The sequence below is a fragment of the Andrographis paniculata genome, unplaced genomic scaffold, assembly GCF_009805555.1.
Source record: "Andrographis paniculata isolate CXL003 unplaced genomic scaffold, ASM980555v1 Contig71END, whole genome shotgun sequence".
NCBI lineage: Eukaryota > Viridiplantae > Streptophyta > Magnoliopsida > Lamiales > Acanthaceae > Andrographis > Andrographis paniculata.
Window position 1 is genome coordinate 5,785,066 of NW_026137608.1, and position 26,259 is coordinate 5,811,324.

A 26,259-nucleotide genomic window follows, 5' to 3' on the forward strand; every position below is an offset into this window, starting at 1 on the left:
GGGAGGTGAAGTGTGTTTATTCACATGGTTCTTCTTTTAAAATTTATGGTGATTTTAAAAAATATATACTCTCACCCTCCCAATACAATAGTCTTGTTTACCATTTTTGTCTATTCCAAAATAATAGTCTTATTTTCATAAATAACTATATCACTATAAAACTACCCTTACTTTTTCATTTTTATTACACAATTGCCACTAATTTTTACACTAATATACTCACAAGGACAAAAAAGTCTTTTATCCATACTTTTTACCAACTATCAATATCTCATATCCAACCCAATTAAACTATATTTATGGGACGGATGGAGTATTAAAAAAATAATTTATTTTTCTATATTATCCTCTTGCTGGCATCACTCTCATAATGCTTGATGATGCATATATATATGTCGAAATGAATCAATAATACTTTGGAATGGAATATATTTTATTCGATCTTTATCAAATCAACGGTTAACGTAACATCATACAACAACTTATGCAGTATATTCGTGTTATGCAGATGGTTGAAAGACACGATTTTGTAACATTTAGAAAATAAAATAAAATAACACGTGATTTTATAAAACCCTAATTAAGAAAAATTATTGAGTAAAAATAAAAATTTACAATAACAAAGAAATATATGGATGTTATTACAATAGAATTGAATATGTACGGATTTGCTTACTTTGTTAATAATATATATATATTATTATTAATCTATTTTACTATTATTTGTTTTAGTTTTTTATTTAAATATATAGTAATAGATAATTATATATATATATATAAATATTTATATCAATACAAATACATAAATATGCATATCCATGACAATAATTTTTTATACACCAAAAGTATCACTAATTATTATTAAAATATTTATCAATCTTTGCAAAAAAATAACAACATAAATTTCGAGTAGACCGAGTAAATATTATTATATAATGAGAAAAAATATATATTATATATAACTTTACAATATTATATTTTGGCAATGCTTTGAAACTTTTGAAAATGATAAAATTTTGAAAAAAAATATTCTCTTATTTTTTAAATATAATAGTATATTAAATTAAAAATAAATACTAAATAAAAACATATATATATTTATATATACAATATAAATATAAATATAGGGTATTGGAAACATAAATAAACATTCTAAAGTAATGATAAATTGATAATCTTGAACCCAAATATTAGTAATAATTTAATTCCCTTTATGCAAATTCCTCCCCCACTTCTCAAAAGCTTTTTCAGCTACAATAAAATGTCCAAAGTCAAATATTCGAATTACTATTATTATTATTATTATTATTATTATTATTATCATCATCATAGGCTTTAAAATTGGGCCTATTAATTTGGGTTGGGTATATAATTCAAAAGCCCAAAATTATCATTGGAATCGAAGCCCATTCGAAGCATACTATTTCCTTAGTGAAATTACTAAATTGCCCTTAAAAAGCAATCAAATTTTCAATCCGTTGCCATGAAAGTAGCAGCAGACGCAAACTGTTGAAAAGCTTCCATGAAATCTTCAGCCTTCAGAAAAAGTATATAAAAATAAATAAATAAAACATAAAAAATCGAACTTGGTGTGCCATAAAAGTGTAAAGTTAATTGCCACAATACACTTTTGCTTTTCTACAAAAGATACGACCTGAACTGAATCTTCATTTCTGAGGGAAACCATGGACCCCAAGTCCCCCTCCAAGCCAGTATGCAAATTGATTGCCACCTGGAGTTATGCTCCCGGGACTCGCGCATTGTCAACCAGCTTAACTCTAACGTTGTTAGGGGAGGGATTATATATGTATCTACGTATAAATTAATGTATAGATGTATTTCAGCTCTAACGTCATCAGTTGTACACTGTCTATCTATATATACTCTTTTTTGTTAATTTTTTTATAAAGTTAAATTAAAATTACTTATAAATATATTAGTATTTTTAAAATTAAAAATTAAAAATTAAAAATCAAATGTTGGGGTTAGAGTGCTATTAATTAATCTCAATTAAACCTATGCTAATTTTAATACATATATGCTAACATAGCATAATTAAATAAATATATTGTATAAATTGACGGGCATATGATAATAAAATATATTATATATTATTTTAAATTACAACTATGTGTTAAATAAATATTTTTATTTAAATGTTTATTAGTTTTTAAAATATTTTAAATTAATAAAAGAATTAAATAAATATATATATATATATATATATATAAAACTCTGATTTTTGTAATAAACCAAGTAAAAATATAATACAAATATGGGTAAATATAGTTATAAAATGATACACTTAAAAATCATGTTTATTATTATAGGATTTTTTTTTTTTTGATGAATTTACGTTTTAAATTAAATATTTTTATTTAAATAATATTTACATTTAATATTTTATAAAATAAAATAAAATACTATTACTTGAAATATACTGAATGAATTATAATAATATTTTTTATTCAATTTAAAATCAAAATCAAGCAAACCTATTTTTTATAATTGAATTATTGACATATCTAAATACTTATATATATATATATGAAACTTTGAAAAAAAATAAAATAATAAAATTGATTTTAGCTTTTAATATGCAACTTTATTTTATACTATAAAAATACATTAATTTAATTTTACAAAATATCATATTCAAAATTATTGTTTTAAATTAAAACTCAAAACAAATTACAAAGATAAAAGGTACTAAAATAAATGTTTCATAAATTAATATAAAAATATTATAAAAAATATTGTGAAATATCGATATATATTCCCCTACGTATAAATATGAATCTTTATTAATACTTATACCAAACTCCTTGGGGTTGTGTTTGTTGTGAGTTTTAGTTTTTTTTTATTTTGAATCTTTGAATAGTAAAAATTTGAATTTAAATATTTGTTTGAAATGATATAAATAGAAATTGATGTCGTCTTTTGAATATAAAATAAATTCGAAGTATAATATATATATAAGTAATAATTTGATATAATATTTTTAGAGAGAAAAAATATTGTGTTTTTTTAGTGAATTTTACTTTATATTTTTACTTTTACATTTTTTTTTATCAAAAAAGATCACATCAATTTTATATTTTTTATATATTATACTACAAATTTATTTTATATTCAAAATATTAACATTACATCAACTTCCTATTTTTATCCCATGAAACAATTATTCAAATTTAAATTCTTGCTATTCAAAAATTCAAACCTAAAACTAAAACCCTCAAAAAAACAAACAAACACGTACTAAATGTTTTCTTGAAAGATCCACGAGAAAACACAACCTATGTAAATGAATAATTCTTATTTATTTATTTAATTTACATAATTCGTGATTTACTTATTTATTTTTGAAGGGTTGGCATCACTTTCCTTAAGGCCTTGTTTGGCAACAAAATTAGTGTAGCAGCTAAAGCCTGAGGAAGCCTTTCATCACTAAGAATGGGAAACGAAGAAGCTGCTGCTGCTTCATCTGTACACTCACACAGACAGACATGGCGTGGTGTTTCATTTTCCAAAGCTCCCGGGACCAGGAACGCCAGATGAAGCCACCCCATGTATGCCCTCGATCATGAACGCTCCTCTCCCGAGATCCCGGACCTTCCAAACATTTGTTCTCCCACGTTGCTGTTGTACTTACCTTTTTTTTTTTTTTTTACAAACATATATATTATATAGACACAATTTCTTGTGTTTTTCAGACATGAAGAAGCTTTTCCATGAGAAATTTCATCATAGCTTTTCTTGATTCATTTCTTGTGTTGTACTTCGAGTTTTGCCATTTTTGTTCCACAGGCAAAACCCTCTCTCACTCTAACCCTCATTCTCTCTCTAACCCTTTATCTCTTTTCTTTTCATCTGCACTTTTTTCTTTTTTTTATCTAACCCTCTTTTCTTTTTTTGTTCCTGTTTTACTTCCCTTTATTATTTTTTTCTTTTTTTTTTGGGGGGTCTCTCTGAATTTTCGAGTGTAAAATCAGACATTCTCAGTGTCTTGCTGTTCTCTTGATCCATCGTGTTGCCATTTGGTCATGGACTTCTGGACCTCACCAATCCACGAGCTCCGAGGACTGCAGACACCAGACTGATCCACTCCATCGATTCCTCCCCAAGATATGGACGGATCCATCAGGTCTTCGCAGTCCCCGGATCACCCAAGAATTCAGATCTACAATCCACCATTGAATGAAATGAATATTATTATCTCACCTACACAAATACCCTCATTTTAAAAAAATTACTCTCGTTCAAATTTATATATATATATATTTTTTTATTGTCATTAAAATATATTTTCGATTTTTTTAAAGTAAAAATTTATCATATTTTTATATTTTTTTTATAAAAAAAAATTACTCATTTTATCCCACTACAAAAAAATATCAATTTTGTAACTAAATTTTTTTTTTTTCTTAAATTCACTTTTTCCGTTACTAATGATATTACAGACGGAATTAGTGATGGAATTATGTTAGCTACGTGAACTTTAGGAACGGAATTCCGTTACAAATATACTTTTTTTGTAGTGCAATAAGGGTGGCGTTTGCATTTTGCATGTAAATTTTTTAATATTAGTATTATACTTCCTCCGTTCAGCTAGAAAGTATACATGTTTCTATTTTGGGACGTCCAACTACAAAGTAAACATTTCATTAAATGCCTTACTTTTTTACACAAATACCCCCACTTTACATCACATCATTACTTTTACACCAAAAAGCAAAGGCAAAAATATCATTATACTACTTTTAATTACCCACTATAATTAAAATACTATTATTTCTTAAACACCGCGCCAAAACTTTTGTGGACAGAGGGAGTATTAGATTGTAGTAAAAAAGACAAAAATATCCATATTAGTACGGTGTAATATAAAAGTAATGATATTTGAATAATATATTGTAAGTTGAAACATATGTAAGTAGATAATATAATTACTAAATTAAGAAATAATAACCTTGTTTTGAAACGAACGAAAACGAAAATAATAACCTTTTCAAATGGGTCGGGGGAATATTATTATTTATTTTTATTAAAAAATTTACTTTCGATCAAATGAACACATATAATAATAATAATAATAATAATAATAATAATAATAAATAAATAAATATAATCCAAATTAGTGTAAGAAAATCTCCCACTGCCCTCAAAATTCAAATCCCACAAAAGAATGTTAAATGTGGTTTTGGTTGTTAGGGTTTTGAGAGTAGGTGTGAGTCTCGAAATCTGCTTAGTTAATTAAAAATTATTATTAATATTATTATTATTATTATTAAAAATAATATTAATGGGTGCCTCGGAATGGCTGCCTGTTTGGTCAGCAAATTAAACTCAGCCTCTATATACACATTGTATATATATATATATATATATTATATATATCGCCCTTTTCTATAAAATACAGACAAAAAGTTTGAATGGTTGATTGGGATGCATGTGGGATTTGCTGATTTCTCGAGGGCATCCCTAATTAATCAACTTATTATAAATTAGGATAAATGCTTTAATTTACTAATTATATAGGCCAAATTTAATTTACTAATTATTACGCATGTGTTCGTTCGTAGGATTTTGAAAATCCAACTATTCATTCAAAAAATTTTTTTCAAAAATATCAAATCAAACACCTATTTTTTATTTTTTTATATTTTATTAAAAATCAATTTTATATTCAAAACATCACATCAACATATATTTATATCACATCATACAATTATTCAAATTTAAAATTTTAACTATTCAAATCTCAACTCAAAATCCAAACCACCAAACAAACACACAATATATATGTACACATAGTTATATACCTATGGTTAGTAGGGTGTGTTTGTTTGGGGGTTTGGATTTTGATTTGGGATTTGAATAATAAAAATTTTGAATTTGAATAGTTGTATGATGTGATATAAATAGGTATTGATGTGATGTTTTAAATGTAAAAATTATTTTTAGTATAATATAAAAAATAAAAAATAAGTGTTTGATTTTATATTTTTGGGGAAAAAAATTGGATGAATAATGTAAATCCAATCCAATCTCCCAAACAAACACACCCTAATATGATGTTGAAATCATTCAAATATAATTAAATACTCCATCGATCCCATAAATATAGTTTTAATTGGGTTGGGCACGAGATTTAAAGAGATATTATATTGATAATTGGTTAAAAATATGGATAAAATTTTTTTTGCCCTTGTGAGTGTATTAGTGTAAAAAGGTAGTGGCAATTGTGTAATAAAAATAAAAAAAGTATGAGTAGTTTTATGATAATATAGTTATTTATGAAAATAAGACTATTATTTTGAAACGAATAAACATGGTAAATAAGACTATTGTATTTAAACGAAAAGAGCAATACATAACAAGTAAAAGTACATAAAATAATTTATACTTGAAAATATAAAATATTACTCTATTTGTCCATAAAAAAAAAAATATGTAACTAATTTTAGTTTACGGAAAAAGTAACTGACAATGTAATAATAATAATAACAACAATAATAATATTATTGATACAATATATATATTATTAATCTCATACATATTAGTTCATACAATATATATCATACATTATAATAAGACGACACATTCAACAAAACATCTAGTGAAATGATATACACAAAACATATTATTTTCAAGAACAACTATATATTATTCCTTCTGTCTTAAACAAGGTGCTACATTTAAGTTGTACACGGAATTTTAAATGAAAAGTATTAAGTAGGATAATTAAGTAATTAGATGGTGTGATGGAGAGAGAAATATATATTTTATTTTTTTATTAGGGTGTTGTGATGGGATAAAGTGTGAGGATATACCTTAAGTATAATTAATTACTCCCTCCGTCCCACGTACCGTGTCTGCTACACCGTAGACACGGTATTTTAGGAGGGGTGCAATTAGTTGATTATTAAAAAATATATTAGTAAAAATAATTATCCTATAATATAAATAATTATAAAATAAAATTAAGATAACTAATTAATTTAATTAAAATTTAAAAAAAATCAATTAAAAAATTTTAAATGAGATTAAAATGTGTAATCATTTTCAAAAAATAAAAGTGACATGGAATGTGAAACGGAAGGAGTATTTCCTAATTTAGAAATATTGCAGGATGTTTAGAACATACAAAAAAGAAAAATATTGCTGGATCGAACAGAGTACTATGTATATTACTATTACAATGTTCTACCTAAGGGTGTGTTTCTTTGAATTCAATTCAAACTTCAATTTTTAACTAGATTCTATATTCTTTAAAATAAAAATATATTATTTTTTTTTACGAAAAACATGTTATTATATGTTATTTTTAACAAATTTAAACTAAAACTTTTCAAACCCAATAAAATAAATAAATAAATAAAATCCTAAGACGAAACTATAATCAGTCTCATCACATATATATATATATATATATAAAGAGTAGTGTAGTGTTATAGTGTAGGTGTTTGTGTTTGAATTTGTGAGGGGCCTCTTTCTTTTTTTTTCTTTTTTCTTTTTAAGTAATTGCTTTGATTGCCAAAAGGGAAGAAACATAGAACCCTTATTTGAAGGTTATTTCACTTGGCCTCATTATGTTGAGACAGAGATATATACATACATATATATATATGTGTATGTATATTGTGTTGACAGTGGAGACAGTAGACTCACGTAAACAACACAATGAGAAAAGGGCCCCTTACCTTGTCTTGAACACTGCATCCCACTCTTTCTTTCAAGCTCCCGGGACTTCTACGCCATATACATACATATGGTTTATTTTTATTTATTCTTAAAAATTAAATTTTTTAATACTCCCTCATTCTCCGTGACAAAGTATCCATTTTTCTATTTTAGTCCGTCCCATAACAAAGTATTTATTTTCTTTTTTAGTAATTGTACTATCTACCTAACATTACAAATACCCTTACAACTTACAATATATTATACAAATACAACATTTATATCACACATGCTAACAAGGTTATTTTAGTCATTTCTACTTTATTCATACTATATTCCAATATAATACTAATATTTCTAAAATTACGTGCAAAAAATAAATGAATAATTTTTTATGGAACTAAGGGAGTATTATTATTCTTTTTTTTTTTTTTTTTCATACATAATTATACCAAATATCTTTTTTTTTTTTTTTTTTTACAATTTTAAATATTTTTATAACTTCAAACATTTTATGTAAATTGTAACATAGTCTTAATATTGCATTTTTCATTGATTTTCTTAAAAACATTAAATGATGTGTTTAGTTGGTGTCTTTTAGATTTTAATCTGAAGTACTATTATTTAGATGTGATTTTTTAGTGATAATAAAGTGTTTTTTTTTTGGTAGAAAATTATGAATATAAAATAATAATAAAATAAAAATAGAAAAGTTATGAAGTAAATATTTAATTTATATTTAATATATTGTATAAAAAATTAATTTAATTTTAAATATTAAATTAAAAAAATATTTATATTACATTAAATAAAATATCAATTTCATTTGTCACTCTCTCATGCTTTTAATACAAATCAAACTTAGGTACATTCTGTTTGAATTTAATTTAAAATTGTTAATAATGAAAATTAAAATTAAAATAATATTTATATATTATTTAAATAATATTAAAATTTATAATATATTAAATAAAAAATTACATTAAATTTAATAGTTGTAAAAGAAAAATCTCTCTCTATATATATATTTTTTTATTAAGTAGTAGAGACCATATTCAAAGCTCTTTACAAATAAAATAAATCCATAAAATACTCTCTCGGCCCTACATAATATGAGACTACGTATATAAGAATTTAGGTAAAATATAATTAGTAAGTAATTAAAAATATGTTAATAAAAATAATTATAAATTTAAATTAAGATAATTAAATAGTTTAAATAAAATTTAAAAAATTTTAAAATTTAAAATATAAAATACGATTAAAATATATAATAAATTTTTTAAAAAATAAAATGATAAATTACGTATGACAGACGAAAATAAAATATAGGATAAATGATGTGGAACAAAAGAAATACTCCCTCCGTCAACTTATAAAGTTTACATTTACTTTTGGCGCGATGTTTAAGAAATAATAGTATTTTTAATACAGTGAGTAGTTAAAAGTAGTGTAATGACATTTTTGTCCTTACTTTTTTTTTTGTGTAAAAGTAACTATTTGATGTAAAATAAGGGTCTTTATGAAAAAAATAAGATATTTAATGAAATATTAACTTTGTAATTGGACGTTCCAAAATAGAAATACGTAAATATAGTAAATGAACGGTGGGAGCACTAAAATTAAAAAAAATAAAAAATAAAATAGAGCGCGTAGAGTCCTTAATCTGGCTCTGGAGTCCTGCCCCCTCTTTAATTACTACCTCTTCCCTCACTTGTCCACAGCCTTAAAACAATATATTTATAATTTTATATTTGCCTTTTTCTGCAATTTTCAGCAATAGGACAATATTACCCATCAAACCCTGTGAAAGTCGAAACAAACTGCCTTTTATTTAATTTAATTTACTTATTTTTACAAAGAGAAAGAAAAGAAACATATGGCACCAACATTTCTCTCAACTTTGAACCCACTTCTTCTTCTTCTTCTTCTTTCACCTCCCCTAACATCGATGATAAAAAACCAGTCTTTATTTAATCTCCGGTGTCCGAATTGGGACACTCCGATGATGACGCGGCGGAGCCGCCGCCGGCAGGTTCTAGAAGCTTCTAGACTTGCGGACATGGTGGCTGCTCTCTCTGGCAAAAATGGCTCCAAAAACTTGTTTTTTCAAGTGGGTTTTGTTTCAGTGGTGCCCTTCTTCTGTTGCATTGTCTTGTGACGGCGGCGGCGGCGGCGGCGGCGGTGGCGGCGGTGGTGGTGGCGGCGTGATATTGGCGGAGCGGCTCAATCTATTGATTTTGGTGACATAGATTATTTTATTTTTGCTTCTGATTTATTTTCTCTTGGCTGATTATTGTCTTCTTTGATATTTTTTTGTTCTTGTTTATATGGAAAGAATTAGTTTTTTGCTTCTGATTTAGGGTTTTTTTTTTTTTTTTGAGGTTCTTACAGTTGGGTGTAATTAGACTAACTTGCCTGCTGTTTTTCATGGTTGAAATCTGAGGAAATTGTTTGATGACTTAGGGATGTAGGGGTTGTAAATAAATAAATAAATAATTTGGGTTTCAAATTTTGAATTGGGGTTTCTTTGAATTGGGCTGGTTTTACTTTATTTTTTTATTTTTGTTTTTCTGACATAATGGTTGTGTAATTATGTGATGGTTGATAATGTACTTAATTAGTACTAATATTATTACAGTGATGATGGGCAATTTTATACTGAGAAATTAGTTGTCTTCCACTGTTGACATGAATGCATGCTTGATAAGGATACATGTTCTACAGAGGTTTTGGACAAATTTGATCTTTGTTTCACAATTGTATTGTTAATATTAAAAGTGGGTTTTTTTTTTTTTTTTTAAAAAAAATAAAAATTTGTGGGACTCTTTTAATCATGTGTGTATTTTTTAATACCATGTTTTGTTGTTCTTTACACTATTAATTGGCTAAAAAATAATACTAGTAAAGGTCTGTTTTTATTCAACGGACCAAAGTGTACCAAGCCCTCCAATTGTATTAATTGGTGTCACCCACCCACCACAAACCCTCTTATCTGTGTGCAAGAATTTCCATCAGAGGTTTTTCAACCTTAGTAGTGTGTGAAATTCTAGGTTTTGGGCAGCCATGGCTAGAATTAGGACAAAAGACTAGGCTTATACATATATATATATATAATTCATATGTAAGTATATGCAATCAAGAAGAAACATGGAAATGGAGGATGATGGTTGAGGTATGGATGCCCATTCATGATAGCTTTGCTTCTGTCCTTTCATCCTGGAAACCTGCAATTTTAAACTGTCTTAGGGGGTAGGGTGGGGTGGGGTGGGGTTGGGGGGGTTTGAAATCTTGGGAGATTCCTGGACTCCAGCACCAGACAAACCCACACCATTCATGGTGTGCAGGGTTGACACTATTGATCATCTGGTGTTGAGGTCCAGGGAGTTCTCAAGATTTCAAGACTTCCCTTTTTGCAAACATGTCTCCTATAGATTGAAAATCTTATTCTTATTACATAATAATAATAATAAAAAATAGAATCAAAAAAAGATCTTCCCTAACACATTACTAGTCATATATTTTGATCACACCCCTCCCACTTTAGTCATTCCTCAAATCCTGTTCTTTTGTCCTGTTTTTTAAACCCTGAAATCAATTTGTTAGAGAGAAAATGATACATCATTCAAGCCACAATTTCATGTCTGCATCTATATACAGTGATTATATATAGATATATATATATATATATAAAACACACACACATACACCATCCACATCCCTGTACAAAAAAATTTAGTGGTGTCCAAAATGCACAGATATGATGTCAGTAATGTATGGGGCCTGGCTCATTTATTTTGGCAGTTATATTTGAACCAACACTCTATACAACTGTGGTGCAGAGACCATATGAAAACATTCAAAACTATACCTACAAGATAATCTATATACACACATATATATATAACCTGTCTAGTTTTTTCTGCAACCTGAGGGTCGGACCATATGGTATTAATTGTTGATGTCTCATTTCTGTTTTTGTGTTGAATTAAGAAAATAAAAATCAGAACAAGACAAACAAACAGTGGGGCTATTTCTTGGACTATCATTACAGTTAATGAGCCAAAATGGTCATTTTTTAGTTACAATTTATGCATTCTTGGTCTTTGTTTAGGCTAATTCATACTGAACTTCTATGCACTTAGATAACAGAATTTGCATATCCATTTGTTCTCTAGAGGAAATAAACACAAGCATCTAAATCGAATCTATCAAAAATCATGATCATTTCCAGGTCTAGAACCACCATGAGAATGTTGCTGTTAAAAACACAAATTTCATGATTGAATAGATTTGATTGATACCATAGGACAAGAACTTGGGTAATATGGGAACACAGAAACATGGAGATCTTGCCCATCGAAATGTAATAGTTTCTCTATGATTCTCAACTTCTGCAACATATAATGAAGTAGTTTAACCATTACTTTGTTAACTCGTCTAGTGGCAAGTCGAATGTGACGTCCTATTTTTCTTTAAGGAAATGACAATCCCAACTCTCTTCTTCGCTAGTTACTACAAAAGATAATGCCCTAAAGAAAGTATCCGTAAACACATAATTTCATTAAAGCCCTTCACTGCAATCAATTTAGATCAACAATCGCAAGCTCGACAACTAAGCGAAAAAGAACGCACTGAATTGACATTCTCTGCCAATGCCCAATTAAGAATTAAGATCAAGACAACCTCAAATATCATCAAACATAACAGCTGTTTCCATAATTCCAATTACTGCAAAGATGCAAAACATAAGTTCATAAACCCTTTACTGCAATCAATTTAGATCGATGATCCCAAACTTGACAACTAGCCATTATGCGAAAAAGAAAGCTCTGGATTGACATTGGCTGCCAATTCCCAATTAAGATCAATACAATCTCAAATACCATCAAACATAACTGTTGTTTCCATAATTTCAATTACTGCAAAGATGTAATGCATTCATACATTTCAGCAATTTAGAAATCCTCAAGATCGGTTCGGCAACAACTTACTCGATCGATTACCTGATTTTCCGCAATCCAAACATTCTTTCATCCACAATGATAATCCTCATCTACAGGCATAAAAACATAGCAAAATCAGCAATCCATCAGGTCATTTAAGAGATGCATAAAAACACATTAATAACCATCAAAATCACCTTGGACACTATTGCTTGGCAATTACATTCTCCAAATACCACTTGTAAGTATCTCTTAGTCCATCCTTGAGAGAAATTTTGGGCTCCCACCCCAATCCTGCAAGTTTTGAGCTATCCATGAGCTTCCTCGGTGTACCATCGGGCTTACTCGAATCCCATATAATTTCCCCTTGATAATCGACAGTTTCCTTCACCAATTCAGCCAATTCCTTAATCGTGACCTCCTTTCCGCTCCCAACATTGACGTGCTCGAAATCACTGTAATTCTCCATCAAAAACACAATTGCATCCGCCAGATCATCGACGTGTAAGAATTCACGCAATGGCTTCCCGCTACCCCACACCACAACTTCATCCAATTTGTTGATTTTCGCTTCGTGAAACCTGCGGAGCAAAGCCGGTAAAACGTGGGAATTCTCGGGATGGAAGTTGTCGTTGGGGCCGTACAAGTTCGTAGGCATGGCCGAGATCGCGTCGAAACTGTGCTGAATTCGGAACGCCTGGCACATCTTGATACCGGAGATCTTCGCGATGGCGTACCATTCGTTCGTCGGCTCGAGAGGAGCGGTCAATAGAGCAGATTCGGGGATAGGTTGAGGGGCGAATTTTGGATAAATGCAGGAGGATCCGAGGAAGACGAGCTTTTTGGAGCTGTGTTTGAAGGCGGAGGAGATGACATTGGTCTGTATCTGAAGGTTGATCGTGATGAAATCAGCCGGGTAAGTGTTGTTGGCGTGGATCCCGCCGACTTTGGCGGCGGCGAGGATGACATATTGGGGTTTATGAGCGGCGAAGAAATCGTCGACCGAGGATTGAGATGTTAGGTCAAGCTCAGCGTGAGTGCGGAGGATGAGATTATCGTAACCGAGGGATCTGAGCTTGCGGACGACCGCGGAACCGACCAAGCCTCGGTGGCCGGCGACGAATACGGTGGCGGACTTGTCGGTCGGTGTCGGCGCCATGGGAGCTCACCGGCGGTGGCGATGGAGGTTGTGAGGCAGTGGAAGAGTGATCTGCAAAATTACAGGAACAAAAATTAGCTATGTTTTAATTGGTCTGGGCCTTAAGTTGGGCTAAACCTTATCAAAACGTCGTCGTTTCGCGCTGAGATAATCTAAGTGTTGATTGGGCCGAGTGCTAAATTTGGGCCTTAAATTGGGCTTAGCCCTTAGAATACGTCGTCGTTTTGTACTGAAACCCGAGATCTTCTCGGACATCGAGATGGTCCAGTTCCCTCGAGCTTCGCTTTTTGGTCGTGGGAGTTTCCAATTCCAGGTAAAGGTCGCCGACGGGAGAATAGACCGCGGGCGAATTGTTCTAAGCTCAGGCAAGGCCTGTTACTTCCCAATTTCAAAGATTGGTGGCTATTTTCGAAATTTGTTTATCGGTTTTGCACACTTTCCAGTGAAGCTCTTAAATTGGTGATTTGCGGATGCATCTGTTGTCTAAATGGTATGCAAAGATTGGCTAGTTTGGTAACTGAGTTAAATTGCTTCTTCGGAAATAACGATGACTGTCGATTCTCATTATCAGCTACGAGAAGTTTGTTGGTTCATCTTCAGTCAATATGCATAGCTAATATGCTTAAGTCGAGATGTCGTTTTTATGTTCTTTACGGAAAATGAGGATTACCGATTCCTGTGTTTTTCAATTCATGTTGTAGTGGCCAGAATCGAGAGCTAACTCATCGGCTTGATGCATACGTTCTAGGCTGTGATTTGTTCTAACCTTCGAATTTGTTTCATTGCGCAATAATTTCTGGTGTGGCTGTGGATTCATGAAGCTTTCGTCTATGGCGCCAAGTCTGTTAAAAATGTTTTGAACTATGTTCTTCTTGCATATTTGGTAGGATTCTTATATTGATGAAGGATGCTGTGCTTTTTGATGACATTGATAGAGATTTGTTAAGCACTACCTTAGATGTTGTCCCGAATTTAGTTTAACGAATGTCTTTATTGCATCCATAGATCTATGAGCTACCGAGGAGTGAAGCCATTGCTGTAAATGTTGAATAAATTGAAGGCGAAACTTGGTATGATCATCTGTTAGCATTTACTGTAAATTCTCTCTAACTTTCCTCAAGATATATTGTCTTAAAAGCATCATTGTTCTATTTCAGATCATTGACTCGTCGGTATCCAATCTTGTCGTTTCATTCATACATATGACGAGTTTTACCAGCTTTCGTGGCTTTGTTTTAATGATCGGTGCTTGAGGATACATACATTAAGAACAGCGCAGGAAGATGATGGAAATATCGTATGATGAACTCGGGATGCCTAGCACGATCGGGAACAGATCTACCAGTGATGTCGTAGTGAGGATTCGAACGCAGGAGGGCCGCGACGATTGGATTTACTGCCATTCTCAAGTCCTCGTAAAGAAAAGCAAGTATTTCGCCGACCGATTATCCGATAACTGGCCGACATGCCAAATCATCGACTCACGCAGCTGCGTTGAGGTCTATTGCGAAGAATCTGATTTCGATCATCACGTCAATGTTCTTCGACTCCTCTACATCAACTCAGACGTAACAATGGCCGATTTATGCAGTGTGAAGAACGCACTCGGCACTCTTCGAGTCGCAGCAGAACTCGGAATCTCGCAGATTGTCTCCGCCTGTGTCGGCTATTTGGAAGCCGTCCCGTGGGAGGAATCCGAGGAAGAAGAAATCTTGAAGATCATACCGGAAATGGGATCCCAAACAGAACCCGTACTTGCTCGTCTCCGGCCAGTCAATCCCCTCGCCGTGTTCAAGATCTTCCTATCAGCCATCCGATTTGCCACATCGTCACCGCCGTCGTCGATCCACGATCTGAAAATCTCGGCTCAGGAACAGCTCGAGTATATGCTGACCGAGGACGATGACGCCCCTTTACTAAGCGCCGACGACAAAATTAAATCGGAAGCGAGAAGCTGCGTGAACGATTTATTAGTGAGGTTTTCGAAACTCCTAACGTCTCTGCTTGGTGATCTTAACGACGTAGAAACATCGAAAATGGAGACATTCCAGTCGTACTTAAACGACGTAGCGTGGGCGTCTCAGATTCTAACGAAACTTGAAACGTCGGGCGGTCTCGTCCGGTCGTGGGTCGATTCTTCGCTCGACATAGTAAAAATACTCGATCGAAGATGTTCGGAAAGTTCGGTAAAGGTGAAGGTCCTGGAGATCACTGCAAAAGTCCTCGAAGCAATAGGTTTCGGCGCCGTCATTCTACCGGCGGCGAAACGATTACACATGATCCGGGTGTGGCTCCCGTTTGCGAGACGGATGAGATCGTCGATCGATTCTCCGGCTGTCGCCGATGATGACGGTGATCCGGCATTGAAGCCGGAAGACGAGGTATGGCAATCTATGGAATCTGCATTTGTATCGATTGTTCTGACGTTGCCGTCTGCTGAGCAGGCGGAGATTCTGACGGAGTGGCTGCGGAGTGAGGAGATTAGGTATCCCGACCTGACGGAGGCGTTTGAGGTGTGGTGCTACCGGTCGAAGGTTTCCCGGCGACGGCTGGCCCGAAATGATCGGACGAGTAAAAAGGTATGAGCTATGGCTTCTTGTGTTTGGTGTTGTAATTTAACTTGTAGGTTTAATTTATGTTGTATGGAATGGTTTTGTATTGTTGTTGTGTATAGAAGTTATTGAATTTATATATTGGGATTGATGTTTCTAAAAAAAAGTTTCGATTAGTAACGATTTTTTTTTTTTAAGTGTAGTAAGTAACATTTTGTATTTTTATAATTATTTTCTTTCAATAATATTGAGACAGGTCAAATTCAACAATATTACTGGTGGAGCAGTAGAATTCACTTGGAGTTATAATAAGATGTTTTTTCATATAATATCAAGAAAATTTAAGAAAAATTACAAATGATTTTTAAATTTTTATTTTTCAAAATTTTGTAGTATTAGTTAGAAGTGTATATATAAAAGTGTTACTCTTTCAGTCTGGTATGAGATCTATTTATTCATTTTTTACAAATAGATTTTAGGATATTAATATTATTTTAAAGATGTTTTTATGTAGAGATGTATAATATTTGTTGGTAATTATTTAAAAAATAGATTGATTTAAAGCGGAATGTAAAAGGCAAAATAACAAAAATTATTGGTGAAAAGAATATTTAATACTTGTTGAGTTTATTTTATTATTATTTTAAATCAAAATTAATATTATTTATTTATTACAATTTTTAATAAGTATATATTTTAAAATCATATTAAAATATTATTTAAATAAATAAATTATTCTAAATAAATTTTAAACAACAATTAAACAGAAATGATTGATGTGTTTAAATAAATTACGCTTTAAATCGATCTATTTTTTAAATAATTACCAACAAATATTATACATCTTTACATAAAACATCTTTAAAATAATATTAATTAGGGTGGAAATAGGCCGGCCTGTCCGGGACCTACAGTTTGGTCTGCATAAGGTCTGATTTGGCATGTTTATTAACAAGACTAAATTCAAATATATTTATAAACATTTTTTAAATAAATAGAACAGACTTAGGTTTTACGGAAAAATTTTTGTGGCCTATTCAACCGTCCTGTTTATATATTTATATAGTATATTTTTTTATCTAATATATATAAATATTATATTTTTAATTGTTTATAATTTATAAAAAATTATATTTGGTGACAATAAAAACTAAAAAATTAATTTATTTTAACTGATTTATTATATATAATAAATAATTGTATATATTTTTCTACAAATATTAAGTTTGAAAAAAAAAAAATATTATATAATTTTTTAAATAGGCTTCTAGATCGGGCCAAGTTTTAAAGTAGATCAAGCCTAGGCCTTAGATATATATTTTAATAGGCCATATTTTCATCCATCAACACTAGTCACCAGCCACCTATATGAAATTCAGCATATAACGAACATATTGTTAGAGGTGGTAATTGGTCGATTTGTTCGTGTCGGATTAATACTTTAAACGGTTAAATTAGTTTATCTAACATGACTATGACTCATTTATTATCGTGTCGGATTCGTGTCAACTCGTATATATAATTGAGTTGAAATATTTGATTCAAATTCAATTATTTTGTATCGAATTCGTATCGAATTATCGTATCAAGTCAGCTTTTGTCGGCTCTAAATATTCTTGAAGCATGACATAAGCTTTAAAATATTTATATACTGCTCTAAATTTTTTTAAAAATATTTATATAAAACATTTAAAATAATATATTTTATATTTTTTAAATAAATTTTATACCAAACAAAAAATTAATCTAATAACGGTGAACGGAGATAGCTTTTAAAAGAACAATCCCGCTAAATCTCTTATCATTTTAAGCGAAGCTATGCTAAAAAGGGTAAAAACGTATTTTCAACTTATGCCATCTCATATTTTCATGAATCAATTAAAATGCTATTTAAAAAGTAACAGGAAAATTTAAATTAGTGATTTTGGAAAGAGCGATCTGAATTTGGAGCTTGAAATCCACGCGATTGCCATTGCCAACCAGTCCAAAACTTCACCGCTACAATCGCGCTCAGATTCCATTTAGGCCTGAATTTGTGCGTCGCTGGATCCGAGTTCAGATCCACTGCCTGCCGGTTCGTTTCTTTCTGCTTTTTTTACACGTGTGTATGTATATGCATCTGCTCGGTTCTAGATTAGCTCATTTGAATTTCGATTCTATTTTATTTTGCTTGTTTTGGATGTAGATTTAGTTTATTTGTGATTATGATTGTGTTTGTTATGATTCTGAGATTGCGATCAATTTTGTTTGTATGAAGTTTGTGGAAGGAAGCATGGGAGATCTGTGTAGTGGCTACTGATTTTAATTTTGATTCGTTGTTTTCGGTTGAGCGATTGAGGAGTTCGTCTTCCAGCTTTTTGTACTGGATCGATTACTTCGTTGTTCATTTTGTTGTTGTTGTTGTGTGTGTGTGTTCTACTGCTTAAAATTTAGCAGATTATAATCGAATGTCGTCCGTGGTTGTGATTAATGTGACTGCCTCGCTTGGTTTTGCTCTGCAAATTTGTGTTTATCTTTACCAAAATTTTAGATTCCTCCATAGATGATGTTTTAGCAGTACAAACTAGCACAGTGATGATTTACTAGACTCCACAACTGAATCGTAATACGTTCTGATAAAAAAATATTGTGAAGCTCATCGATCAGCTACTGTGATCAGCTTATAATTTCTGTTTTTTTGTTATTAATTTGTTCTATGAAATTCTTCTTGCAGGTTTGGTTAATTTTCTCTGCAGCACCATTGTTAACATAGGTCAGCAGGTTTGCTTTGCTTTCCTCTGTTAAACAATGGCACTGCCTTTTATTTCAAGAAGGAAGTTATACACCGCCTTGGTATCGTTGCTTCTCGTACTGCAAATTTGCTATGGTTTTTACTTACCGGGAAGCTATATGCACACTTATTCGACGGGAGACGAAATATACGCCAAAGTGACTCATTTATTATCGTGTCGGATTCGTGTCAACTCGTATATATAATTGAATTGAAATATTTAATTCAAATTCAATTATTTTGTGTTGAATTCGTATCGAATTATTCGTATCAAGTCAGCTTTTGTCGGCTCTAAATATTCTTGAAGCATGACATAAGCTTCCGTATGTGTGTGAGTTCTGAACTAAAGTGGTTATGTTATTTTATTTTTAATTGTTAGCAAAATCTGGGGTTATTTCATGATTATTGAAAATAAGGGGGTCTTATTAGAATTATTTCTTGAGATCAGATATCAGTCGTTTCCGATGCGTAGGTGAGTTACGCAGCCGGAGGAGGAAGAGGAGGAAATGCGGTGGTACGTCGTTGCTTCGGCTCTTACCATTCTTACGAGTTCTCAGGTTCACTCTCCCACTTATTTTTCAGCTCAAATCTTAATCCATAGTGATGTCCGTGGATGTGTTTGCAATTTTTTTTTTTTTTTTTTATGTTTCCCCAAAATTATGGTTCTAGGGTTTGCTTTTGTTCGATTGTGGCAGGGGATATTGACAACGCTGTCACAGAGTGAGGGGGGGTACAAGTATGATTACGCCACTGTGCCTTTTCTTGCTGAAATTTTTAAGGTAAACCATAGGTTGTCTGCAAAATGTGGTCGATTTGATCAAATGAAAGTTGGATTTCCTTTGATTTGTTGTGTGTTTGTTTATTCTTATTAACAGATAGATGATTAATGCATCCTTGAAATGAGCACAAATCCATGTTTTTAACAGTTAAATCGAACTAATATCAGTTTATAGAATCAGATAATCTTCTACCAAGCTGTAAGTTCTTCAATGTATATGTGTTTATGTAAAAGGTTTCCCTGTAGAGTATCTTGTTGTTGAGGGAATTTTTGCTTCTGCTATTGACAATCTCTCGTATAATTGCAGCTTATTGTTTCATGTCTGTTGTTGTGGAGAGAATTCCGAGGGCCAACACCTCCGAAGATGACAACTGATTGGAGAAGCATTCGACTATATCCGATCCCCTCAATCATATACCTTATCCACAACAATGTACAGTTTGCCACATTGACTTATGTCGATACATCCACATATCAGATCATGGGAAACTTAAAGATTGTTACGACTGGGATTTTCTTTAGGTACCGAACCACTCTCATTCTTTCCATAAAATCACCTCAGATTTCAACATTCTACCATTAGGAAATCTCAACTTTCTGTTATAGGCTGTTTTTGAAGAGGAAGCTTTCTAATTTGCAGTGGATTGCAATTGTTTTATTGGCTATTGGAACTACGACAAGCCAGGTGCTCGTGGTTTTCTTACTTTGTAATGTTCTAATTACGGTTAGTAATCTAAGGCTCATTTGATGATACAGGTGAAAGGTTGTGGGGAAGCTTCTTGCGACTCGCTATTCTCGTCTCCAATTCAAGGATACATGTTAGGCGTATTATCTGCTTGTCTCTCTGCATTGGCTGGGGTTTACACTGAATTCTTGATGAAAAAAAACAACGACAGCTTATACTGGCAGAACATTCAATTATACACGTGAGATTCGTTCTTTTATTTGTTCCACCATATTCATACACTTGCAGTATTTGTTGAGCACTTCCCGATCATGATTAAGGATATTCTACGAGAACTACAAGGGCCTTCTAATGGTTTTTTATTTTTTAACTTAATTCATTATTCAGCTGTCGCGGATTAGCTTTGATTATGTGATGTTTTAGCTCTTTAAACTTAGTTTTCGTTTCAGATTTGGTTCAATATTCAACTTGGCAAAGCTTTTATTGGATGATTTTAGAAATGGGTTCGAAAATGGACCATTGTGGACACGGCTTTTGAATGGATACACTCTCTCGACTTGGATGGTAGTCTTGAATCTCGGGTCTACTGGGCTCTTAGTATCATGGTTAATGAAGTATGCCGACAACATTGTTAAGGTATTATCTAATATTCCTCCCACCTTTGCATCGATTTTGTCTCCCTGGACATGTTTTTATTACATCCGACATTTGTTTTAACAGGTATACTCCACATCAATGGCAATTTTACTGACACTGGTATTGTCTGTGTTCCTCTTCGACTTCAAACCAACACTGCAGGTGATTTACGACTTACTTCTCCTAACAAGTGTGTATATATATATATATACACGATAAATTGATTTTTTAGTCCCGTAACTGGACTTCTTTATCATTTTAGTTCCGGCCTGTTGCAAACTAGTTCTTAGGGAAAAATTTTCGCAATTTAATCCTCTGGCGCCAGAAATACTTGCGCGGCACCCGCGTGGCTCGCTGGAGGACACGTGTCCGCCAGGTCAGCGACACCCGGCGGACACGTGGATTTTTTTTTCTTTTATTAATTTTTGATCAATTATTTTAATTTATTTATATTATCTTTTTTGTAAAAATTAAAAATTTTCAAGAAAAAATCTGAAAATTAAAAATTTTTTAAAAAGTTTAAAATTCATGTGTCCGCTAGGTGTGCTAACATAAGCATCTCCGGCGCCACGCGAGTGCCACGTAAGCATCTCCAGCACCGGAGGATTAAAACTACGAAAAATTTTCACTTACAGGACTAGTTTGCGACAACTCTCTAGTTTCGAAACTAAAATGATAAAAAGGTCCAATTAAGGGATTAAAAAATCAGTTTACTCATATATATATATATATATGTATCAATTCGATATTTACCATAGTTTTTTTTTTTTTTTTTTTTTTTTTTCCGTGCAGCTGTTTTTGGGCATCCTTATATGCATGATGTCGCTGCACATGTATTTCACGCCTCCTCGTATGCTCGTGGATTTGCCTTTGACACAAAAAGCAGAAGAGTCTCAAAGCCTGGTTGAGGGCTCTGTCGATCAAAGAAGAACAGCCTCATAGTCATAGTAGCTCTCAACTTTACTTGGGGATCAACTCTGAGGTTTGTGAGAATGTCGAATGAGGATATTTTTTTTAATCTTCGAAGCAACGGGCCAACGATCAAGAGTTGAATATGCAGAGTGCCTAACAAGGTTGCTACGTTTAGACAGAAGAAGTTTTGGAAAAATTAGTATTTAATTTGATGTTTTGCGAGAGAAACGTATATTAGATGATTTTTGAAATATTTCGAAAATTGTCAATAAGTTTCTAAGCTGAATGGGTTGAATTTTGTGTTGATTCTATGAAATTAGCATCGTTAGTTCTTTGATATGATTACTAAAGAAAACAGATCATATTTATTTGAATGAATGTTTGTTTGTAGGTTTGGGAATTAGATTTTTATTTTGCATCATTAAATTTTAAATGATGACAATTAATTTGTTGGCAGCAAAATTTACTTAAAATAAATATTTCCTTCTTTCAGTTAGAAATGATACACATGACCTTCAATTACAAAGTATACATTTCATTAAATATTTAATTTTTTTTTTTTCACAAATACTCTTATTTTACATCACATAGTTACTTTTTATAAGCTTAATCCGTAGATGGAGGGAGTATATAATTGGTAAAATCATCATATTTTTTTTCAATATTATTTTTTATTGTGATTGTTTTAAAAAATAATAATAAATAATATAAAAGAATTCTTTTAAATTTTTTTTAAAATATTTATATAAAACATTTAAAATAATATATTTTATATTTTTTAAATAAATTTTATACCAAACAAAAAATTAATCTAATAACGGTGAACGGAGATAGCTTTTAAAAGAACAATCCCGCTAAATCTCTTATCATTTTAAGCGAAGCTATGCTAAAAAGGGTAAAAACGTATTTTCAACTTATGCCACTCATATTTTCATGAATCAATTAAAATGCTATTTAAAAAGTAACAGGAAAATTTAAATTAGTGATTTTGGAAAGAGCGATCTGAATTTGGGGCTTGAAATCCACGCGATTGCCATTGCCAACCAGTCCAAAACTTCACCGCTACAATCGCGCTCAGATTGCATTTAGGCCTGAATTTGTGCGTCGCTGGATCCGAGTTCAGATCCACTGCCTGCCGGTTCGTTTCTTTCTGCTTTTTTTACACGTGTGTATGTATATGCATCTGCTCGGTTCTAGATTAGCTCATTTGAATTTCGATTCTATTTTATTTTGCTTGTTTTGGATGTAGATTTAGTTTATTTGTGATTATGATTGTGTTTGTTATGATTCTGAGATTGCGATCAATTTTGTTTGTATGAAGTTTGTGGAAGGAAGCATGGGAGATCTGTGTAGTGGCTACTGATTTTAATTTTGATTCGTTGTTTTCGGTTGAGCGATTGAGGAGTTCGTCTTCCAGCTTTTTGTACTGGATCGATTACTTCGTTGTTCATTTTGTTGTTGTTGTTGTGTGTGTGTGTTCTACTGCTTAAAATTTAGCAGATTATAATCGAATGTCGTCCGTGGTTGTGATTAATGTGACTGCCTCGCTTGGTTTTGCTCTGCAATTTTGTGTTTATCTTTACCAAAATTTTAGATTCCTCCATAGATGATGTTTGAGCAGTACAAACTAGCACAGTGATGATTTACTAGACTCCACAACTGAATCGTAATACGTTCTGATAAAAAAATATTGTGAAGCTCATCGATCAGCTACTGTGATCAGCTTATAATTTCTGTTTTTTTGTTATTAATTTGTTCTATGAAATTCTTCTTGCAGGTTTGGTTAATTTTCTCTGCAGCACCATTGTTAACATAGGTCAGCAGGTTTGCTTTGCTTTCCTCTGTTAAACAATGGCGCTGCCTTTTATTTCAAGAAGGAAGTTATACACCGCCTTGGTATCGTTGCTTCTCGTACTGCAAATTTGCTATGGTTTTTACTTACCGGGAAGCTATATGCACACTTATTCGACGGGAGACGAAATATACGCCAAAGTGAACTCTTTGACATCGATTGAAACCGAGCTTCCCTTCAGCTATTACAGCCTTCCATACTGCAAGCCAATTGGGAAAATAAAGAAGAGTGCTGAAAATCTCGGGGAATTGCTGATGGGAGATCAAATCGACAGTTCTCCATATCGATTCCGGATGAATCTAAACGAATCTGTCTATCTCTGCACAACTCCTGCATTGACTGCGGATGACGTAAAGCTTTTGAAACAGAGGACACGGGACCTGTATCAAGTGAACATGATTCTCGATAATTTGCCGGCGAGGAGGTTTACCTACCAAAATGGTTTCGAAATTCAGTGGACGGGATACCCCGTCGGGTACACGATTCCTAATAGCGACGATGATTATATCATCAATCATCTTAAGTTTAGGGTATTGATTCACGAGTACGAAGGAGCCGGCGTGCAGATAATAGGTACCGGAGATGAGGTTATGGGCGTCGTTTCTGAAGCCGACAAAAAAAGAGCTTCCGGGTATGAGATCGTCGGTTTTGAGGTTGTCCCATGTAGTATAAAGTACGATGTCGAGAAGATGACTAAACTTCACATGTACGATACGTTCGAATCCGTAGGCTGTCCGCAAGAACTCGCGAAGTCTCAGGCGATAAAGGAGCAAGAACGAGTATCGTTCACGTACGAGGTAGAGTTCGTAAAAAGCGACGTCAAATGGCCGTCTCGTTGGGACGCATATCTTAAGATGGAAGGCGATCGCGTCCACTGGTTCTCGATTCTAAACTCGTTGATTGTTATTTTCTTCCTCGCAGGCGTCGTTTTCGTCATATTCTTAAGAACAGTTAGAAGGGATCTAACGAGGTACGAAGAATTAGACAAAGAAGCTCAGGCGCAGATGAACGAAGAGCCATCCGGATGGAAGCTCGTCGTCGGCGACGTCTTCCGCGAACCTTCCCATCCAAAGCTACTCTCAGTGATGGTCGGCGACGGTGTTCAGATCGCCGGAATGGCGGTCGTCACGATCGTTTTCGCAGCTTTCGGTTTCATGTCGCCGGCTTCTCGCGGTATGCTGCTGACAGGGATGATTCTGCTCTATCTTTTTCTCGGGATATCGGCCGGTTACGTCGGCGTAAGATTGTGGAGGACAATTAAGGGATCGTCGGAAGGTTGGAGGTCGGTGTCGTGGTCGATATCGTGCTTCTTCCCCGGAATTGTGTTTCTTATTCTAACTCTCTTGAACTTCCTCCTTTGGGGAAGTAACAGCACTGGAGCCATTCCCGTTTCGTTATACTTCACGCTACTGTCGCTCTGGTTTTGCGTCTCGGTCCCGCTCACTCTGCTCGGCGGGTTTTTGGCGACGAGATCGGACCAAATTCAATACCCTGTTCGAACAAACCAGCTCCCGAGGGAAATTCCCGCACGAAAATATCCATCATGGGTTCTAATTCTCGGCGCCGGAACGCTTCCGTTCGGGACCCTTTTTATCGAACTCTTCTTCGTATTGTCGAGCATCTGGCTCGGGAGATTCTATTACGTTTTCGGGTTTCTACTTATTGTGTTCTTGCTGTTGGTGATCGTCTGCGCCGAGGTTTCTGTTGTCCTGACTTATATGGAGCTATGTGTCGAGGATTGGATGTGGTGGTGGAAGGCGTTCTTTGCGTCGGGGTCGGTTGGGGTGTATGTGTTCTTGTACTCGGTGAATTATTTGGTGTTTGATCTCCGGAGTTTGAGCGGGGCGGTGTCGGCAACTCTTTATCTCGGATACTCGCTGATTATAGCGATTGCGGTTGCGCTTTCGACAGGTACCATCGGCTTCCTTGCTTCGTTTTATTTCGTGCATTACCTTTTTTCGTCTGTGAAAATTGATTGAGCTTTTTAGTAGAGTAGAGTGTGTTCTTGGCACTATTTTTTTGCAATGGTGGTCGAGAAATTATGTTAGGATTTGTAGATGGTAACGTCATAACTTGCAGTCGTTACTCTGTCGTTCGGGAATGTATATTTTTTAAAAGAAAAATTATCCAAATTTTCAACTTTAAAAGTTCTTATTTACATTTTATTTTTCATGTTATCAATCAAGATAATCTATTATATAATATTTACAATGCTACTATTTTCTTAATTCAAAGAAATTTAAATCCAAAAAATTTAAAATTACAATAGCTTCGATATTTTATATT

General features: G+C 32.8%; 4 protein-coding genes across 14 annotated transcripts; 3 read left to right on the forward strand and 1 right to left on the reverse strand.

Annotated features, from left to right (window-relative positions):
• Positions 1 to 12,432: 12,432 nt before the first annotated feature.
• Positions 12,433 to 13,858, reverse strand: LOC127265047 (putative GDP-L-fucose synthase 2). The gene is made up of 2 exons (XM_051294709.1): positions 12,827 to 13,858; positions 12,433 to 12,739 (listed from the first exon to the last, which is right to left on the reverse strand). Exon 1 carries the CDS (start codon positions 13,786 to 13,788, stop codon positions 12,835 to 12,837), a length of 954 nt encoding a protein of 317 aa, XP_051150666.1. The 5' UTR covers positions 13,789 to 13,858; the 3' UTR covers positions 12,433 to 12,739; positions 12,827 to 12,834.
• Positions 13,857 to 16,533, forward strand: LOC127265044 (BTB/POZ domain-containing protein At3g05675). Of its 4 annotated transcripts, none has more exons than XM_051294700.1 (4): positions 13,857 to 14,278; positions 14,794 to 14,858; positions 14,946 to 16,169; positions 16,233 to 16,533. In XM_051294700.1, the coding sequence occupies exons 3-4, from the start codon at positions 15,072 to 15,074 to the stop codon at positions 16,371 to 16,373; spliced, it is 1,239 nt and encodes a 412-aa protein (XP_051150657.1). In that variant the 5' UTR covers positions 13,857 to 14,278; positions 14,794 to 14,858; positions 14,946 to 15,071; the 3' UTR covers positions 16,374 to 16,533. The 4 variants fall into 4 exon arrangements, with proteins under 4 accessions (XP_051150657.1, XP_051150655.1, XP_051150654.1 ...); XM_051294698.1 differs by adding an exon at positions 14,490 to 14,671 and having other exon boundaries at positions 14,946 to 16,532; XM_051294697.1 differs by having other exon boundaries at positions 14,946 to 16,532.
• A 1,735-nt stretch (positions 16,534 to 18,268) lies between these two features.
• LOC127265045 (CMP-sialic acid transporter 1) lies at positions 18,269 to 22,511 on the forward strand. Of its 7 annotated transcripts, none has more exons than XM_051294704.1 (10): positions 18,269 to 18,414; positions 19,054 to 19,172; positions 19,559 to 19,667; positions 19,806 to 19,889; positions 20,196 to 20,410; positions 20,495 to 20,573; positions 20,645 to 20,814; positions 21,023 to 21,209; positions 21,294 to 21,371; positions 22,002 to 22,511. In XM_051294704.1, exons 3-10 carry the CDS (start codon positions 19,617 to 19,619, stop codon positions 22,149 to 22,151), a joined length of 1,014 nt encoding a protein of 337 aa, XP_051150661.1. In that variant the 5' UTR covers positions 18,269 to 18,414; positions 19,054 to 19,172; positions 19,559 to 19,616; the 3' UTR covers positions 22,152 to 22,511. The 7 variants fall into 7 exon arrangements, with proteins under 7 accessions (XP_051150661.1, XP_051150662.1, XP_051150660.1 ...); XM_051294705.1 differs by having other exon boundaries at positions 19,583 to 19,667; XM_051294703.1 differs by having other exon boundaries at positions 19,054 to 19,092.
• LOC127265043 (transmembrane 9 superfamily member 12-like) lies at positions 18,273 to 26,112 on the forward strand. Of its 2 annotated transcripts, none has more exons than XM_051294696.1 (2): positions 18,273 to 18,414; positions 23,899 to 26,112. In XM_051294696.1, exon 2 carries the CDS (start codon positions 23,973 to 23,975, stop codon positions 25,950 to 25,952), a length of 1,980 nt encoding a protein of 659 aa, XP_051150653.1. In that variant the 5' UTR covers positions 18,273 to 18,414; positions 23,899 to 23,972; the 3' UTR covers positions 25,953 to 26,112. The 2 variants fall into 2 exon arrangements, with proteins under 2 accessions (XP_051150653.1, XP_051150652.1); XM_051294695.1 differs by lacking the exon at positions 18,273 to 18,414 and adding an exon at positions 23,095 to 23,259.
• The last annotated feature ends 147 nt before the right edge of the window (positions 26,113 to 26,259 follow it).

Bases quoted from the DNA above. Each gene is read 5' to 3' on its own strand.
- LOC127265047 (XM_051294709.1), bottom strand. From the start codon at position 13,788: ATGGCGCCGACACCGACCGACAAGTCCGCCACCGTATTCGTCGCCGGC.
- LOC127265044 (XM_051294698.1), top strand. From the start codon at position 15,072: ATGATGGAAATATCGTATGATGAACTCGGGATGCCTAGCACGATCGGG.
- LOC127265045 (XM_051294701.1), top strand. From the start codon at position 19,617: ATGCGGTGGTACGTCGTTGCTTCGGCTCTTACCATTCTTACGAGTTCT. The intron at 19,668-19,805 runs GTTCACTCTCCC...CGATTGTGGCAG, and splicing joins CCATTCTTACGAGTTCTCAG to GGGATATTGACAACGCTGTC. The intron at 21,210-21,293 runs GTATTATCTAAT...TTGTTTTAACAG, and splicing joins ATGCCGACAACATTGTTAAG to GTATACTCCACATCAATGGC.
- LOC127265043 (XM_051294696.1), top strand. From the start codon at position 23,973: ATGGCGCTGCCTTTTATTTCAAGAAGGAAGTTATACACCGCCTTGGTA.